Genomic DNA, 20,256 nt, shown 5'->3' with positions numbered 1-20,256 from the left:
ATTTCGTAGTGTATTTTCTGAAGTTCGTCCTGTGTAATACTGGTGAGGAAAAGATCAAATAACCAATATTTGAATCACTTCTTGGTTTAGTCTTCGTAGGATGAAACCCTCCAATGAAAGTTGCAGAACCTGAAGCAAGTCAACTATCAGAGAAACTATAAAATCAAACATTTATGCAAAATATGTGAATTTGATTATTTTCCTATTATATCCTCAATTCGTTTTGAGGAATATTTAGATCAAATGCAAAATGACTCCACGTCACCGCTTGAGGAGGACACAGAGCCAACTCAAAATTTAAAATGGCAGTGGGGATCGTGTAATACATCATTGACAAGTCTACTTTCACGATGCAACGTACAGTAACAATAGGGTCACTTTTAACTGGGTTTGAAGTAGCAAGGGGATCAGATGTCGAAAATAAATCATCTTCTGACGAGATATGGAAGCACTGATGAGACGAGATGGTGGTATAGCAATATTTTGGATGTGAGCTTGGCAGGCTGTATCCATCCTCTAGCTACCTTGCTTCAAGAAAACAAAATTGTGCTATGAGGAAAATATGGCAAACGTTCTTTAGTTGTAAAGGCTGGATTATTGTACAGTACATTACGAAAGGATTTAACGGCTTTCGGAGTGACATTTCAAATTGTCCAACATATATAATGAGGATGTACTACTAGAATACTTGCACTCATCTTACGGGAATAGATGTTCGAAATGAGCGTCATTCACTTTCTGGCAATAGAATAAGCAAAGGTTTCTCAATTTGTCGTACGAACGACTTAACAATGGTATTAACCATTACCGAACGAAGTAGCTCAAATGGTAGAGCATTGGCTTCGCATTCAGGGAGTTGAGGGTTCGATTCCTGATGCCGACCATCTTGACTGGGGTTTTCCAGGGTTTTTTCTCAGTCCTACCAGGCAAATGCCGGGATGGTACCTACTGCTCAGACCCTGGCCAATACCTTCCCAGATTCTTTCTATTGTTGCTAGATATCCAGTATAAAATGACCTCTGAGCTGTATCTGCTGATTGTTAAATAAATAAATAGATAAATATACTTCAGTGATGCGCCAGTGAAAAATGTTGAACCTCAGGAAGTCGACTAGTTGGTAGTGTGTAGTATATACACAACTGAGTTTAGATGATCTATGAGATAAATAAGGTGATCGCAAATTCAATGGGACCATAATGATCTATCCACCTCTTGGAGTAATGTTCATTCACATATTCATGTACTGTTCTAGAATAGTGTGCAGAACATTGGTCATGTTCAAACATATTATCTGGATCGAATTGGGGCATACTGTTCTCATCTACTGCATTTTCTACTAGGTCTGTGATCAAGGGATCCAGTGTCCATTAGACGTTGCAAATAACGGTCACCGGCCAGAGTTTCGTTCTTAAAGGAAGGACCAACTATGTGTTTTGCTAAAGTGGCTGCCAATACCAATAAATCTTCCCGTGGGGAAACTAGAAACTCTTCATACGTTTCGGAACAGTAAGTTATGGTCCGTTTTCAGAAGTGAGGTAACAAGGATAAAATGGTTTTAACAAAAGAGACACTGACCAAAGCTTAAAACTTTACTTTATTTTAAATTATAATTTGTTACTGTTTCGGATATCTAGCATATCCTTCTTCAGACACGATCGAAATTAATGAAAATACAGACATATATATAAATGTTGTTATAACAGAGTTTAAATTCTTTAACCGTCATATATATATTCATTGTTATAAAAATTTTTTAAATTCTTTTAACAGTCATATATAGAGTCATTGTTGTACTTTTTTATTTTTATTTATTTATTTATTTAGTTTTCTTATTTACCTCTGAAGGTGTCTGAAGAAGGATATGCTAGATATCCGAAACAGTAACAAATTATAATTTAAAATAAAGTTAAGTTTTAAGCTTTGGTCAGTGTCTCTTTTGTTAAAACAATTAATCCAAAGCCATGAATAGTCTTACTATAAAATGGTTGAGAGAAAAGAGGTGTAGAGCAACTAATACATACCACAGAATGAATAAATATAAACATGAAGGATACTAAAATAGCAGCAAAACCAGCAAAGGATCAGCAAAAACAAGGAAACAACGCAACATTAAAGAATCAGTCTTTCTTTCTTCATAAATATAAACCAGCTTTAAATCTGGATTTTGGCAACATAGAATCTGGGTACCTACCCTTGATATATGTTTTGGATCTGGCAATAGTGATGTAACATAATCATGCTTCCTTCATCTCAGCTCATTCTTTCGCACTGTGCTCTGCTCGTGGTATTTTAGTATCCTTCATGTTATGTTTATTTATTCTATGGTATGTTTTCGTTTTTCTCTCATCTTTATTATCCATCTTACCTTACCACTGGAAGCGCAACTAGCTTGCTGTTCCGAAACGTATGAAGAGTTTCTAGTTTCCCCACGGGAGGATTTATTGGTCAGTAACTAATTCTTTGTTAATTTGAATCATTATCTCATGCGCCTACATAGTAATTTTGGCTGCCCATACGTTTAGTTTTTGCTGTGATTTCATTTCTCCTTCTCTAAGAACGTGTTTGTTTGTTTCTTTATCGGATTTTTATTTTTTACTGGTGAAGTTAGTCTCAAATTCAGAGTGACCGATATTAACTATTTATGTAAAAAGGAATATATATATATATATATATAAAATATGGATACCGCGTGGATGTCAAATCGAGATCCAAAAATTGAAATTTTCCAGGGGAGAAATTTCAAGATCACACGTCATGAATATGATTTTTTTTGAGGCGGGGGGGGGGGGGGGACAACCAAAACCATAACTGTTGTTTATGGTCTTAATTTACTCTTCACAATAAATAAGTAAATAAAAATGCTTGTATTGAAGTGAATGAAAGCATTATTTTTCCAACCGTTTAATATGTAAATCTGTAATCATATTGAATATTTCACATCGCTCCTGTTAGGTAGCCCACAGAACACCATATCAGAACTGCTGGGAGAGAAATTAGTAAGGATGTGGTACAATATATGGCAGAAAGTGAAGGAGTGGAGAAAATTACACTAAAGATGGAAATTACGTTAAAACTAAGTGAGTAACGCAGGCTGTAATGCATGAGAGCTTCTAAGTTTTTGGATTTACAATAATGAGTGGTACTATACAGTTGAGTTGAGTCAGGCGATGTAGGATCCCGCTTAATAATCGTATATCTAAGCCACTTTCCTTTGGAAAAAATCACAGTCTTGCAAGAACATACATCATTTGAAGCAAGAGATAATAAACTGTTGAATGCGAAACGTTACTCAACGCAAAGATCTATAACTTCACGAAATATAATGCTGATAATTAAATCAGCTTCTGAGAGGGGAAGGTTAAAACAAAACTCTGATGACTTTTTAAACAAAGACTACATTTTTAATGTAAAGAGTAAGTACATATATATATATATATATATATATATATATATATATATATATATATATATATTTGTTTTGTTTTTGTAGATGTTTTGGAGAAATTTCCTCGACAGCCTCATCGCTACTACGTTATTCAAGAGAAGATTGAAATGGTAAGTTTCAGAAAGTTCCTTTTTACATTTTTTTTATTTCTTAAAAAAGTAATTGAAACGTAGTATTTGGAAAGTTAATGAAATTGATCTCTTCTTGTCGCTCCTATTTTTTAATATATAAAAAGTTACAAATATATTTTTAACAAGTTTTGACAATTAAAAATGAATAAAAGAAAGAAATAGATTATGATGCTTAAAATGGCCTCTTAAATTAGAATAATTAATTGCAGTTCTTTAAATTGTTGAAAAATAACAGGATAAACATTTATTTCTTTTAAACTCGAAAATTCATGTTTTAGCTTTGTGTGAATTCGGTGCTTGATCTGATGTTACATCTTATGTTATACTTAAATGGATAGATGACACCTTTAACTCAGAACCACACGCACAAAAAGAGCAAACGTGTCATCCAATCATTTAGTTACGAGCATATTGTAAGAAAGATTAATAGGCTAATTTCTCAATGGAATTGTTGAGTGAAAAATGTTGAAAAGGAACACCTGAAGCCTCTCTTTGTAAGCATAGTGTACTCGAGTACTTCACATGGAGGCGAATGTGGATATACCACGAGTGACGTAGGAAACTTTATTATTGAATTGAGTTGAATTGAAATCTTATAGTAACGTCACTCGTATAGTAACGTTGGAATTCGAATTTGTAAGGAAGCAGGAGAATTGCGAGAAATACCGATGTGGTTATGTCCACCATAAACTTTCACTTATCGAGATTGCAGCCGAGGCTTCTCGCATCAGTAGTGGGTACTCTAACACCAAACAGCCTTTTTTTTTTTTTTTTTTTTTTTTTTTTAAGATTATCGGGATTGCGTCTAAGCCTTACCATGTACATATTTAAAACTGCGTATTCGCAAAGTTTAGTTCTGTTAAATGTTAGTTGAATTGATCCACTCAAGTGTTAATTGACGAAGGGCTACGATTAAAGATGCATATAAAAGGCAGCTTTTCAGGGTCTCTAAAAAGTACCATACTTTATAGGAAATTATAACACAGAGAATAATTCATAAGACCGGGCAGCGGGCGGGCCATGCGAAAGAAATACATCATTCACTAGTATGCATATCCACATTCGGAAAGTATGGTATTCAGTGACACTCGTACAATGTGAAGTGTGGGGAGCTTGAGGCTGAAAAATGAGCTGGTGTCCGTACTGGTGTCGAGGAAGCGGAGGCTGTTAGAGTAGTTTGCTCCATACAAAAGAATAGGCTTGTAATTTTCAGCATAGAAACTCGTACAATGTGGTGAATCAGAAACGTGCCGGGTGATGCGTATAAGTGTGAGGTTTCCTGTATGTGCGTGTGGACATACACCGATGCGCGGCAGATGGATCTTATTACCTCTAGGCAGTGATGCCAGTTGAACATTTGATGGCTACAGCTGATAGTTTTGGGATGGATTCTACTATCAATTGCTATGATAGTAATAACATTTTGAGTGTGTTTATGTACAGGGTATTTCAAAACAACAACCACCACCTTTGAAAGGTGATACCTGACATCAAGATAAGACAAAAAGTATATATCAATCTGGGTCCACAAATGCTTCCTTTCGAAGTTACAGGCTGCCGAAAACATGAAAATATTAAAGGTCCATAGCTCCAAAACTGTGGAACCTACCGTAGGCAGGTCAAGACTTCACTTAGAAACTAGTACGTGCCCTATCCAAATATCTAAGTTTCAGAATCCTTCGGTACTTCCGCAATTAATTTTTATAGAGGTAGTTGGTGAGTACTTCAAATTATGAGCCAATAGCCAAACTGCCTCTAAAAAAATTGTTGCGGAAATACCGCAGGGTTTGAAATATGCATATTTAAATAAGGCACATACTAGTTCTTAAGTGAAGTCTTGACCCGACTACGGTAGGTCCCATAGTTTTGGAACTATTGACCTTTATAAGTTCATTTTTTCATGTTTTCGGCAGCCTACAACACCGAAAGAAAGAATTTGTATTTCCGAGGTTGGTCTATACTTTTTGTCTTATCTTTGTGTCAGGAATCACCTCCCAAATGATGATGTTGTTGTTTTGAAACATCCTATATATATGACACGAGATCTGTACTGAATTATAATGTATCGATTATTGTGTGTAATTTTAAGGATTTGTATTTCTTCGGTCAGATAATTCCAGAGTACGAAGTCCTAAGTTATGTGAAGGGTAGAATTAATTCCACTGAACCCAGAGGAGCAATCGAACAGGAAAAAGAAATCACAATAACTACAATTTTCATAGATCATATTATTTTTTCCATAAAGCCAAGTTTTTCCTACATCCTACATAATATGTTCGTATTGTTATAACTATTACGTTTGACTAAGGATATGTATAAGGTGATGAAGCTCCATCAACTAATGATACGAAACCATCTGTTTTTAAAGTTGTATCTTTGATTTCATTTCAGGGTCAAATGGCAACATTATTTTTCAGCAGAGGTAAGGGCGATTTTTGTGATAAGTAGAATTGGAAATATGTAAGTGTTTCTTTTCTTCTTTTTAAGAAATTGCGAATGTAAACGAACTTTTGTAATCAGTTGTTAGAACATATTGACTCGTAGGATTTAAAACGTCTGTCTGTCAATTTCTCATGATGTTGAAACTTGAAACTATAAGACTATGCAAAGAAAGTTTAAGTAAAATAAAGCTGTGCTACCTTACATTTGCATGATTATTAACTTGTCCGATATTTCAACTACCTCCTTTATTGTGACCATTGTCAGGGTATAATCTTCTATTTCAGGAGAGTGCTAGTGTTTTTAAATCTTCATAATTTCCTCTTCTCTACCTTGCACAACTATACTGACTGTTACCAGTCATGTCACTGCCCGTGATTATGTTGTCATTTGAGGGGAACATGTACATACTGTGGTTTAGATGGTGTTTCCAGGCAATGACGCCATATTCCATTCACACAGCTGAAGCTGTTGCAGCATGGTTTGAGGAACATCAGGATGAAGCCGAATATCTCCCCTGGTCCACTCAATCCCCAGATCTGAATATAATTGAACATCTATGGACAGTTTTGGAGACACGAATCCGGCGCATAATTTCGCGTCCATCACCTCTCACGAAATTGAGTGATGTATTACAGGCAGAATGATATAATCAGAGATGTAGCTAGGGGGGGGGGAAGTCGTCCTGGGCGCTAGTAGCAAGAGGGCGCCGAACAAGCAAGAAAGAAAAAGTGATGGAAATGAGTAAACAACGCGTCGCCCCTAAAAAATATTGGCTCCCTATTGAATCAATGTTGTTGGTTGCAAAGAAATAATGTGGTAAAAATTTTCTTGCTCGCTCCTCTCGCATTCCAAACGTTTCATTAAAAGACACAGCAAGTTTTTACTTATTACCTAAAGAAGGTTATTATATATAATTTGTTAATAACGGTTGATAGGCCTACATAAGGTGTCAAGTAATGATTTATAGTGTACGCAGGAACGTTTTCAAAGTCTGAAATACGTGTTCGGCGTTTTGATGGTGATGAGTTGTCTTGGTTAATCACGCTTTTCTACCCAATCGGATTTCTTACCGTTAGTATGAAACGTTGTAAATAGTTGTGCGTTTCCATAACCGTTCTCCAAGTGGATTTGTATATAACCAAAAATGGTTTTGTAAAGTTTAACAAAAATTCCAAAATAAGCTTCTTAAAAGTAGCTCTTATTTTTAAAATAATACAGAATGATCGCTTTTGGCTGTTGCAATGGTGTTTACAAACAGCTTGTTAAAAATTCAGCGTAGCATAACAACAAAAGGTGCTGCTCTTATATATATATATATATATATATATATATATAAACTAAGGTGATTGTAGAAGGCACCGAAATCTATCTACGGCTCTGTGTAAAATATTGCATTTGCTACCATTCTTCACCTCTTTGACTCCATTTCATGTCTCACCAGAGCTATTCTAAGGGTGAAAGGTGGTCCAACGCCATATTAATCTGGTAATTTCAGGTGTTTCCATTATATTGACAAGTATGTGTATAGTCATCAAATTTTTAAAATGCACTTTTCCCATTTTCCGATAAGCTTTTATATTTTGAGAGAAAGAAAAAAAAAGTTACTGCCTTAAACACTGTACACACAACAGCTTCTGTGTTAGCTTTTTCGAAATTTTTCTGCAAATGATAACTTTCTTTGTCATACAGCTTCCACCACATTTTTGGCTCATTCTTCTGACAAATCGAAGCGTGTACAGTGTTGATGGTGTATATTTTTGGCTTTACTCAACCAAAAATCTTCCTTGATGTCTTTGAGAGTAGAGAGAAGCTGACTGAAACGAGAGGAAAAATGTATTGAAAAGGACGGCGAGTACGTAATAACATTACATATGTGGACATAAGTAGTAGAAAATGGATCGATCTGGAACAGCGTTTAACAACTCACAAGCCACTGGGAAAATGACCACCGTGCACCGTGAGCCCACGGTCTTTTACGACCTCCATTTTAGGGGTGAATTTATTCCCTTTTATGACCACTTTTTAGGGGGTGTACTCGTTCTCTTTTATGAGCACATTTTTAGGGGGTGAACTCATTCCCTTTTATGAGCATATTTTTCAACCCTTATGAACAAACAGCAGAACATCAGACTACGTAACATAACGAACATACAGAAGAGCAAATTGAACTCGTTCCCTTTTATGAACACATTTTAAGGGGTGAACTCGTTCCCTTTTTCAACCCCTATTTTAACATAGCAGAAATTACATAGCACAGCTAATAAAAGAACATGGTTTATTTCAGAAATTACACTGAGACTACGTAACACACAACATCCTCCATTTTAAGGGGTGTACTCGTTTTCAACCCCTACGAACATATAACACTACGTAACACACAGCAGAACAGATAACAGATAAGAATATGAAACATAGAAGGGGTGTGTACCCTTATTTTAACATAGCAGAAAGTACACTGAGACTATGAACAGATAATACTTAAGAATACGTAACATAGCAAGGGTGTATTTATTCCAACCCCTATGTATGTTAATTACGAACAGATAGAAGAGCACATAAAACTACAACCTCCATTTTAAGGGGTGTATTCATTCTCCAACCCTTACGAACACATAGAAGATCAGATAATACATAAGACTACGTAACATTTCAAGGGTGAACTCGTTCCCTTTTCCAACCCCTATTTTAACATAGCAGATAGCACAGCTAATAAAAGAGCATGGCTTATTTTAACATAGCAGGCCTCCATTTTTAGGGGTGAACTCGTTCCCTTTTATGAGCACTGTTTAAGGGTGAACTCGTTTTCCAACCCTTATTTTAACATAGCATAGAATAGGGGTGTATTCGTTTTGGATTCCACCCTTATTTGAACATAGCAGAGAATAGAAGTGTACTCGTTTCCAACCCAACATTATTTTCTTTTACGGGGGTAGGAACACCCCCAACCCTCCTCCTTTCTCATCCAGGGCTTGGGACCGGCAATGGCGGAGTTTAAAAAAATAACATCATCATACTCTCATAAATGAATAAAGCATAATATCATTAGCATCAATAGTAGTGAGTGAGAATTTGTTTAAAAAATCCTGCATCGAATACCCAGATGCACGACATGCTAAATATAGGAAACAGTAATGTCCACAAAATTGAGATAAATCACCTTGAATACGTCTATTATTCCATGTATAATACAGACAGTTTCGTTTTAAAAACCTTATATGATGTTGTATATAGGGAGGTATACCATAGCTATCGAAATACTCTCCCACACACATATTAGATATATAAACAGCAACCCAATGTTCACCAGGCTTATCACTAGAATCAGTGTTTATAATTATGGCGGCTGGAAATGTATGAATAAACAAAGGTAACTCATCAGCAGCATACACACCAATAAAATGATCTTTAGGCAAATTTTGTTGTAATGCTTCATAAAGCTCAATTGTATTTAACATTTTTTTTTTCTTTAATTAATATATATTTTTCTCTGGAAATCAATTTCTAATTCTGAAGAGAATTCACCATAAATAATTGTTGTTACAGGAGATGGCAGTGCTTCTTTAAAATGAACCTCTAAACGTACACTTCCTTGCCGTTGTGGACTAGTATGAAATGCAGCACTTGCGCTTGAATCAGGAGTTAAATCAAACACCAGTAGAGTATAACCATTAGGATATTCAGCGAGTGAAATATTATTACCTTGATTAGAATAATAAATACCTGAACCTGTAAATAACGTAGAATATGCTTGTACATATAGCTTATTATCAAAATCTGGTTGTAAAGGTTTGAAGGGCATTGGATTTCCATCAACATACAATGTAAAAAATGACATACTAAAATGTTGAAAATTGAATGGGTTTGTTTGATAAGTACCATTGAAAGCAGTATTAGTAACAAAACCAATAATAATACGTTTAGGCACTATGCCTGAAAACAGATCTGGAAGTGTACTATCCATAATTCCTTGTGGCAGAGTTTCTGTCTTCACCTGCACTTTTGTTATAGGATATTTTATTCTAAATTTAGGATTTTGTAATACTTTATTTTGTGCTATTTTAACTGCTGGTGATACATCAACCTTTTTCACAAGCAATGTTGCATCTGTAATTACAACTTTTCCATCAGCATCCGCGTCACCCATTAGACAAAATGTAGGTTTAGCTGGAATTAGTTTAATACGCAATTGTACACCATTCAGTAAAAATTTCTCCTGATTGAAAATATCAGCATGAATATAACCCAATAATTCAAATGACTGACTTAAAGTAGTGAGAAGAAAACGTTGTTTAAATCCTACATTAGCATCGGCCACACTGTCCATATGCCCTGCAGTATCTTTAAACCACATTGATGTTTGAAGATGCGTTGTTTTAGCTTCAGCATTATAATTTAGTAGTTTTTCAATATACGATCGATATGGATATGTATGTGAAGAGTAGGAAATAATTTGATTATTTAAATATAATTGCACTTCACTGAACATTGCATTGAGAAAATCATTTACAGGGCCGATTTTCTTATCGGCAGAAGTTAAATTAGAACCATCTGATTTAGTAATTTTACCTTTAACATATAACATTGTGTGCGGTAAGTCAATATAGTCATCCCCATGATCGGGGACTACAAATTCTATTGGTGCATTATCAGCTATTGAAGCCACAGGTTTATATGGAACTATTTTATTACCTATAATACTGGTTTGAGTGGGTAAACCAGCAAATAAATCTAATTCTGATTTCATACACTCACACTGCATTTTCGTTTCTTACTATTAATATTCACACATGGTAAAATTTACAATACCATATTACGTCTACGAAAATGTAATTTTACACATACACTGCCATATTGGAAAGGAAGTGGATTACCTGTACTATCTCTTAAATCAATAATAATTTGATCAAATTGTTTACGTTGCACAGTGACATAATGAGGATTATCAAAAATATGTACATTATTAATACCATGCTCTGTAATATTTGTATTTATAATACGTAACAACGGAGCTACGGTGTCACCCACCATTTGTGGTTCTACAATATCACTGGAAATATACATAAGTGTAGGTAGCGCTTTTTGTAAATCAGGTGGATAACGAGCATGATGAACAACTGCAATATCTTCTTGTTGAATATGATCAAAGCCTAGTATTCTGGCTAGTTCAGGAGATAGGCGTACTTCTATATGCTTCTCTTGATCTTTTATTACTCTATTAACCTCAATTCGTTTCACTGATGCTTTGACTTTTAATTGTAAATTTAATATATCACTTTTATGATTAATTTGAGATAGAATATCATCAACATGATAATAGTGGCCTGGTAAGATTTGAGTTATGTTCCAATTTTTTGTATTCATGAGACGATAATAAATATTATTTGTATATTTTGAAACATTCTGAAATGAACTTGTATAATGTACTTCAACAACAGCTGTTTCCCACACTCCTTTCTCCAGTACAATAGGTTGATATAATTTAGTAGTATAACAAGCAAGAGTATTTTGAGGAAAATATTCCATAGAACTATTGCTAGGAAGTGTGAGATAAAAACTATCACTTTGCTCCATAATTAATCAATCAAAAATATCTTTGGATCTTTTTAAACTAGTCTAATAAACGAAGGCATAAATGTGAGTGAGCTATTTAATTTTGTAGCAACCAAAGGATCATTTTAACTAGCTGAGTATTTTCATGAAAGACTGTCGATACCGCATATAAAGAAAATTAGTGTGACTACAGGTGACACTACTTTAAAGGCGTCTTCTTGTTCACCAATCGTCCACCAGAGAGTCCTAGTGAGTAAAATTACATTTTCGTAGACGTAATACGGTATTATAAATTTTACCATGTATGAATATTAATAGTAAGAAACGAAAATGCAGTGTGAGTGTATGAAATCAGAATTAGATTTATTTGCTGGTTTACCCACTCAAACCAGTATTATAGGTAATAAAATAGTTCCATATAAACCTGTGGCTTCAATAGCTGATAATGCACCAATAGAATTTGTAGTCCCCGGTCATGGGGATGACTATATTGACTTACCGCACACAATGTTATATGTTAAAGGTAAAATTACTAAATCAGATGGTTCTAATTTAACTTCTGCCGATAAGAAAATCGGCCCTGTAAATGATTTTCTCAATGCAATGTTCAGTGAAGTGCAATTATATTTAAATAATCAAATTATTTCCTACTCTTCACATACATATCCATATCGATCGTATATTGAAAAACTACTAAATTATAATGCTGAAGCTAAAACAACGCATCTTCAAACATCAATGTGGTTTAAAGATACTGCAGGGCATATGGACAGTGTGGCCGATGCTAATGTAGGATTTAAACAACGTTTTCTTCTCACTACTTTAAGTCAGTCATTTGAATTATTGGGTTATATTCATGCTGATATTTTCAATCAGGAGAAATTTTTACTGAATGGTGTACAATTGCGTATTAAACTAATTCCAGCTAAACCTACATTTTGTCTAATGGGTGACGCAGATGCTGATGGAAAAGTTGTAATTACAGATGCAACATTGCTTGTGAAAAAGGTTGATGTATCACCAGCAGTTAAAATAGCACAAAATAAAGTATTACAAAATCCTAAATTTAGAATAAAATATCCTATAACAAAAGTGCAGGTGAAGACAGAAACTCTGCCACAAGGAATTATGGATAGTACACTTCCAGATCTGTTTTCAGGCATAGTGCCTAAACGTATTATTATTGGTTTTGTTACTAATACTGCTTTCAATGGTACTTATCAAACAAACCCATTCAATTTTCAACATTTTAGTATGTCATTTTTTACATTGTATGTTGATGGAAATCCAATGCCCTTCAAACCTTTACAACCAGATTTTGATAATAAGCTATATGTACAAGCATATTCTACGTTATTTACAGGTTCAGGTATTTATTATTCTAATCAAGGTAATAATATTTCACTCGCTGAATATCCTAATGGTTATACTCTACTGGTGTTTGATTTAACTCCTGATTCAAGCGCAAGTGCTGCATTTCATACTAGTCCACAACGGCAAGGAAGTGTACGTTTAGAGGTTCATTTTAAAGAAGCACTGCCATCTCCTGTAACAACAATTATTTATGGTGAATTCTCTTCAGAATTAGAAATTGATTTCCAGAGAAAAATATATATTAATTAAAGAAAAAAAAAATGTTAAATACAATTGAGCTTTATGAAGCATTACAACAAAATTTGCCTAAAGATCATTTTATTGGTGTGTATGCTGCTGATGAGTTACCTTTGTTTATTCATACATTTCCAGCCGCCATAATTATAAACACTGATTCTAGTGATAAGCCTGGTGAACATTGGGTTGCTGTTTATATATCTAATATGTGTGTGGGAGAGTATTTCGATAGCTATGGTATACCTCCCTATATACAACATCATATAAGGTTTTTAAAACGAAACTGTCTGTATTATACATGGAATAATAGACGTATTCAAGGTGATTTATCTCAATTTTGTGGACATTACTGTTTCCTATATTTAGCATGTCGTGCATCTGGGTATTCGATGCAGGATTTTTTAAACAAATTCTCACTCACTACTATTGATGCTAATGATATTATGCTTTATTCATTTATGAGAGTATGATGATGTTATTTTTTTAAACTCCGCCATTGCCGGTCCCAAGCCCTGGATGAGAAAGGAGGAGGGTTGGGGGTGTTCCTACCCCCGTAAAAGAAAATAATGTTGGGTTGGAAACGAGTACACTTCTATTCTCTGCTATGTTCAAATAAGGGTGGAATCCAAAACGAATACACCCCTATTCTATGCTATGTTAAAATAAGGGTTGGAAAACGAGTTCACCCTTAAACAGTGCTCATAAAAGGGAACGAGTTCACCCCTAAAAATGGAGGCCTGCTATGTTAAAATAAGCCATGCTCTTTTATTAGCTGTGCTATCTGCTATGTTAAAATAGGGGTTGGAAAAGGGAACGAGTTCACCCTTGAAATGTTACGTAGTCTTATGTATTATCTGATCTTCTATGTGTTCGTAAGGGTTGGAGAATGAATACACCCCTTAAAATGGAGGTTGTAGTTTTATGTGCTCTTCTATCTGTTCGTAATTAACATACATAGGGGTTGGAATAAATACACCCTTGCTATGTTACGTATTCTTAAGTATTATCTGTTCATAGTCTCAGTGTACTTTCTGCTATGTTAAAATAAGGGTACACACCCCTTCTATGTTTCATATTCTTATCTGTTATCTGTTCTGCTGTGTGTTACGTAGTGTTATATGTTCGTAGGGGTTGAAAACGAGTACATCCCTTAAAATGGAGGATGTTGTGTGTTACGTAGTCTCAGTGTAATTTCTGAAATAAACCATGTTCTTTTATTAGCTGTGCTATGTAATTTCTGCTATGTTAAAATAGGGGTTGAAAAAGGGAACGAGTTCACCCCTTAAAATGTGTTCATAAAAGGGAACGAGTTCAATTTGCTCTTCTGTATGTTCGTTATGTTACGTAGTCTGATGTTCTGCTGTTTGTTCATAAGGGTTGAAAAATATGCTCATAAAAGGGAATGAGTTCACCCCCTAAAAATGTGCTCATAAAAGAGAACGAGTACACCCCCTAAAAAGTGGTCATAAAAGGGAATAAATTCACCCCTAAAATGGAGGTCGTAAAAGACCGTGGGCTCACGGTGCACGGTGGTCATTTTCCCAGTGGCTTGTGAGTTGTTAAACGCTGTTCCAGATCGATCCATTTTCTACTACTGACATATTTATGAAATGTGTACATTAACAAGATACAATTACTCTTTATTTACTGATTGAAGCTTTAGGGTACATATTACATAAGTACCAGTGGACCTACTTTGGTACCGCGACAAATATTTTAATTCTACCAGGTTATCATAAAATAAGTATCGCTGTTCAGAGAACTCTGGAGACGTAACTACTTGACAGAATGCAACCAAACTTGGTAGAAGCATATTTGGGAACATGCAGAAACGATTGATGTAGAAAATAAAATTAGTTTCAATTTTCGCCACCAGAGGTAATTGTGGCGCAGTACAACATCAAGTAAGTGCAGCGTGGAAGAAAAACGACACTAGTGATGCTAAATGATAATAAAGGCTGTAATTAACTCTCCAGGTGCTTACTCACTCCTGTATGTGTTTCAGTGACGGGTTAGAGTGCCACTATGTGCAAGAAGTGAATTGATGGTGATCCGATGATGTTTGCTTTTTTCTTCCCATATTCTTTGCCTTGTGATCAAGGGGGGCCGGGTTCGAGTTCCGGTAAAGACACATTTGAGTCCGATTCTATGTTAACCCGTAGGTCCCGTCCTTAGAACGTCATCATCATTTCATACGGTACTAGTCACCATGGGTTTTCCTTGCCCAAGGACCTTCACCTGCCTTTGGGCAGAACCCCACTTCACCATCATCGCCCATAACACATCACTACCACTGGATTATCAATAGGAGTACAAATCAATGCCACGCGTCGCTCGGGGGCATAATTACGGCTTTTCTTTTATTGAATATCAATATCATTTGTCGTCCATAACACATTCACCGTACTTAACACTGAACAGAAACACATTAGTCTTTGTAGTCGATACTTGATACTAATCTTTTCCTGGAATTTTGGGGGGAGCTTGCAGTTTATCAGCACAGGAAAGACAAACATTTAATTTCGTTTTTGTAAGATATCCAAGAATTTTAAATGGGCGCTTCAGCTCAAAAGCTTCCTCTCCCGTAAATCCGTCACTGACCACGGGGTATTAATAGCATTGGTAATCAATGCCACGAGATCTACAGGAGAGGTAATCACAGCCTTTCTTATGATTTTGCATCAGTAGTGTCTTTTTTCTTCCACGCTACACTTACTTGGTGTTGTATAGCGCCACAATTACCTCTGGTGGTGAAAATTGGAACCAATTTTATTTTCTACACCAATCGCTTCTGCATGTTTCTGAGTATATTCGTACCAAGTTTGGTTAAATTCTGTCGAGTGGTTACGTTTCCAGAGTTCTCTGAACAGCGATACTTATTTTATGATAACCTGATATATTTGAATCAACTCTGTGACCCTTGGTCACCATCACAACTACGAGGTGCGTTCGGAAAGTAACCTCTGACTGGTCACTGAGTGTGAAGTAGCGGGGACAGCGCTTTCATCGTTGCACAGACGTGCGCGGTAGATCAGTCTGTATCCAGGCGTGGGAGACTGAAGGTTGTCTGATCACTAGTTCCATTTGTATAGCGTCTTAAAATGTGTGCTGCAATAGAAAACCCAGCCAAGTGCGAGCTGTACGTTTTCTTACGGCAAAACAATATTCGGGAACAACTATTCATCTAGAACTTTGTGCCGTGTATGAACCAACTGTGATAAGTGAAGTTGTTCGTGGATAGGTTTGTTCAATTAAAACAACAAACATTCATGACGGCAGTGACAGGCCATCAGTGGTCACAGATTAACTCGGTCAGACAATTGATGGAAAAGTTCGTGAAAATTGACAATTCACAATCTGGGAGCTTTCCGATGAATTTCCACAAATTTCCAGGACTGTGTTATATGACGTAGTGACACAGAAGTTAGGCTACAGTCCTAGGATGGCTCAAGTCATAGGCGGGAGATTTTTATGCTGATGGAATTTCTAAGCTAATGCAGAGATATAATAAATGCTTGAATGTTTATGGAAACTATGTTGAAAAATAGAGCAAAGTAGTAGTTTTCAGATGTGTGTGTGTATATATAATAAATTCTTCTTATTTACTTTGGTGTTTCTTTTTTTTTTAACCAATCGGAGGTTACTTTCTGAACGGGCTTCGTATTTGTTTACCTCGATATTTAATAAGTCATTTTTGGTGATGATGTCCTCTAAAATAAAATTGAAAATCTAAAGCAGGGCATACAACTAACATAAGATGATTGTGGAGTGTAGAAAGCTTTGGAGACAAGTGACACATTCATAATATTGTTTGCTCAGAAACCTCTGTGTTCCATTTGTAGTTTACAAATGGTTGTGATGGTGACAAAGATCACAGAGTTGATGAAATAATAGAATTAAAAGGACATTCATTGCAGTATAAAGATAGCTCCACTGATATTTATACAATTATTTTGTCAATTTGTTTTGTAGATTCAGACGCTATATCAGTGTATTTTTGCAGGTGGAAGAACGTTATTCTTCATTTGTATAGCTGTTTACCTCTACGGGGATTTGTCTATATATTGTGCAGCTGTTGCAAAATCTTTAGGAGACGTGGCGTGGTAAGGTTTATTTATTTACTTTTAAATAACTTTTTTTTTTTTTTTTTTTTTTTTTTTGTAAATTGTTTATTATTCCAAGGATTTACTTGTTAATTAGATGAGAAAAACAAGTTACATGTTAGGAAGTTTTGTGATGTCAACTAACTAACTAACTAACTAACCAACTCTATGGCTTATGGAACCCGAAGGTTCAATGCCGCGTTCACAAAAGCTCTCCACTTACTTCTATCCTTAGCTAACTGGATCTAGTTTCTACTTTGTATTCCAATCTCTGCGAGATTCATCTTAATATTGTCCTCCCATCTGCGCCTAGGTCTTCCTAATGGTCGTTTTCCGATTGGTCTTCCAGTCAAGACTTTGAAAGCGTTTCTACTTTCTTCCATTCCTCCTACATGACCCGCCCACCTAAGCCTCCTAGACTTGACGACCCTAACAATGTTGGGTAAACCATATAAATTATGTAGTTCCTCATTATGAAGTTTCCGCCATTCCCCATTCCCGTTCCTCTTGGGTCCGAATATTCGTCTCAGATCTTGTTCTCAAATACTTTCAGTCTATGTTCTTCTTTCAGAGTAAGCGACTATGTTTCTCAACCATATAGAACAACAGGCGTGATTATCGTTTTATATATTTTAAGCTTCAAATTTCTCGACAGAATTCGCGACGACAAGAGATTTTGAACTGAATAATAACATGAATTCCCTTGTGATGTCAAACGTTACTTAATATTTAAAAGGTTGTCGACAATAGCTTGTCGTTTTGGGGAGTTTGATGTTTATAATGTTATAGTAGAGGCAATAACAATTAGATGGCATACATGTTAGAACTGAAAAGGGGCCGCGATGACCCAGTGGAGTACGTAATCGTATAATGATTATTGCGGATGGCAAAATGAACCAACGTGATAACCAAGATCGGGAATCGAACTTGGAATACATTCAGCACCCGTGCATTGACAGCTTCGCTAATGTCAGCCTGAATGTATACAAAGCTATCTGCACACAAATGCTGTTTCCTCGCAAATTGTGATGCGATTCAAACAAAACTAAGTTTTGTTCCGAACCTCACCACAAATAACCGCAATAAACCACTATATTAGAAGTTATAGATAAAACATACTACGTGGAACTATGCACGTAACATGTATAGAGAAAAAATCCTGAATCAAAAAAACACATGGTCTAATTTACTCTACTTGCATTATTCATATTCTTAGCTTTCTACATACTTACTCATAAGTTAAAAAAATGAATGAAAAAAAAAAAAAAACTTTTTAATAGAAGAATTGAATAGAACACCTAACGCAAGTTTATACGTTAAACCACCATCTTTTAGAATAGAGAATCGCTCTTCCCATTTCTTTCAAGAAGCCCCATCCATGGGTTTAGAACCCAGGCATAAAACAAAGTCTCAAACCTCTCATAATATACGAAATTTTATTCATTTCGTCAGCACATATGTTCCCATTGGCTGGAGTATTATCATGACGTATAACAAAGGTATGTGAGAATAAGTTATCAGAATAGTTCTCACGGGTGAGGTTCAAACGTGAACAAGGAGCATTATGACGTAAAATAATAGAAAACTCAGAAATCAAACGAAATGCAGTTTTTAAGTCCAATGTATAAAATAAAATGAATGTCCTCAAAATTAGTTCATAATAAAGATCACTTTAATCGTTGGATCAAATGGTTACAAATTATAGGTCTTGACATATTAGCTTGTGCTGCGTGAACTATGTTCTTGGGGAAGTGAATTAAAAAGCAGGAAGAGAATGGATTTGTAATATTTATATAATTTATGTTTTTAATTATTTTAATGTTTATAATTTATTATCATCACTTGCACGAGTGCTTGTGTGCTAGAAGGAAAAAAAAAATGTGAAAATTTTAGTACAGCAAAAGAGCACACGACGGTAGTACATAATATATTATAATATCAGTTTGTGTTTATAAACTATAACTTTTTATATTGCAGTACCTACTTGCCAGACAATAGTTCCTGCAATGCAACTCTGCCCGACGACGTTCTTTGTTGGGAAGGAACTCCTGTCACCAGACTTGACGCTTATCGCATTTTCCTTGTAAGTTCACTCTTTTTTATTTTATTTAGGATATGTTTCTCAACAGTGTATACACAGGATATACCCTAACACGCGACAATGCACATGTTATAAAAACTTCTCTTATTATGATAAACCCTCAAAATAATTTCCCGCATTGTCCACAGCACGCTGCCATCGATGTGAGAAACGTCGAATACCGTCTGCAGCACCATCCTCTGCACCATACGTGAAGCGGTTGTTCTATTAATGCACTGCATTTTCAATGTCCAGGCGGGTCGCGTATCGTCTACTACACAGTGGTTTCTTCACCTTGCGAAGGGGGTCAAAATCACACGGTGACAAATCCGGTGAACACACTAGTTGGCTTCATATGGTTTTGCATTATGCAGTAATTTGGACGCTTCTCCCTAACGGCACGTCGTAGATATTGGTGGAAGTGTTTGTAAACGCTGATGTGATTGGTGCAGGAAGTCTTTATAAACGCTGATGTGACTGTGGTGTCATGAGGAACGAAATGATAAGTACTCCCCTTGTATCATATGCCACAATCACCATCAATCATGTGGGCTAGAGATTCTGTGTACGCGGTGATCCTGAATGTCTCCCTTCTGAGGATGCGGGGCCGCGGTGGCTCAGTGGTAGAGCGTTCATCTCTAGTGCATGGGATCCTGGGTTCGATCCCAGCTCACACCAAGTGAGCTTTGTGGTGCACAAACACAGTGTGCGTGCTCAGGGTTCTCCAGATTTCTCCCACTTTCTTCATTCCATTTCCTTCATTTCTCATTATCACCGTCTCCTTGAGCCTAGCCGGCATAACCGTGGGATGTAAAACTTAAAGATTTCATTTAATTGTTGCACTTTGAAGAGAAATTAGTTGCCTTCTTTCTCATAGTACTGTAGGCTATCGAA

General features: G+C 35.8%; 1 protein-coding gene across 1 annotated transcript in view; it reads left to right on the top strand.

The window, feature by feature from the left end:
• The window catches only part of LOC145665006 (putative sodium-coupled neutral amino acid transporter 12), a 46,543-nt gene that overhangs the window by 13,126 nt on the left and 13,161 nt on the right, over positions 1-20,256 (top strand). The window contains exons 5-8 of the mRNA XM_081732193.1: positions 3,491-3,555; positions 5,968-5,998; positions 17,183-17,282; positions 19,260-19,365. Coding sequence (XP_081588319.1) covers positions 3,491-3,555; positions 5,968-5,998; positions 17,183-17,282; positions 19,260-19,365 — 302 coding nt within the window. The remainder of the gene's footprint in view (positions 1-3,490; positions 3,556-5,967; positions 5,999-17,182; positions 17,283-19,259; positions 19,366-20,256) is intronic.

Source organism: Thermobia domestica, chromosome 11 (genome assembly GCF_964235325.1).
Source record: "Thermobia domestica chromosome 11, izTheDome1.hap1.1, whole genome shotgun sequence".
Classification (NCBI taxonomy): domain Eukaryota; kingdom Metazoa; phylum Arthropoda; class Insecta; order Zygentoma; family Lepismatidae; genus Thermobia; species Thermobia domestica.
Note: the sequence above shows the minus strand (reverse complement) of the source record. Positions and strands in the feature narration are given on the sequence as shown.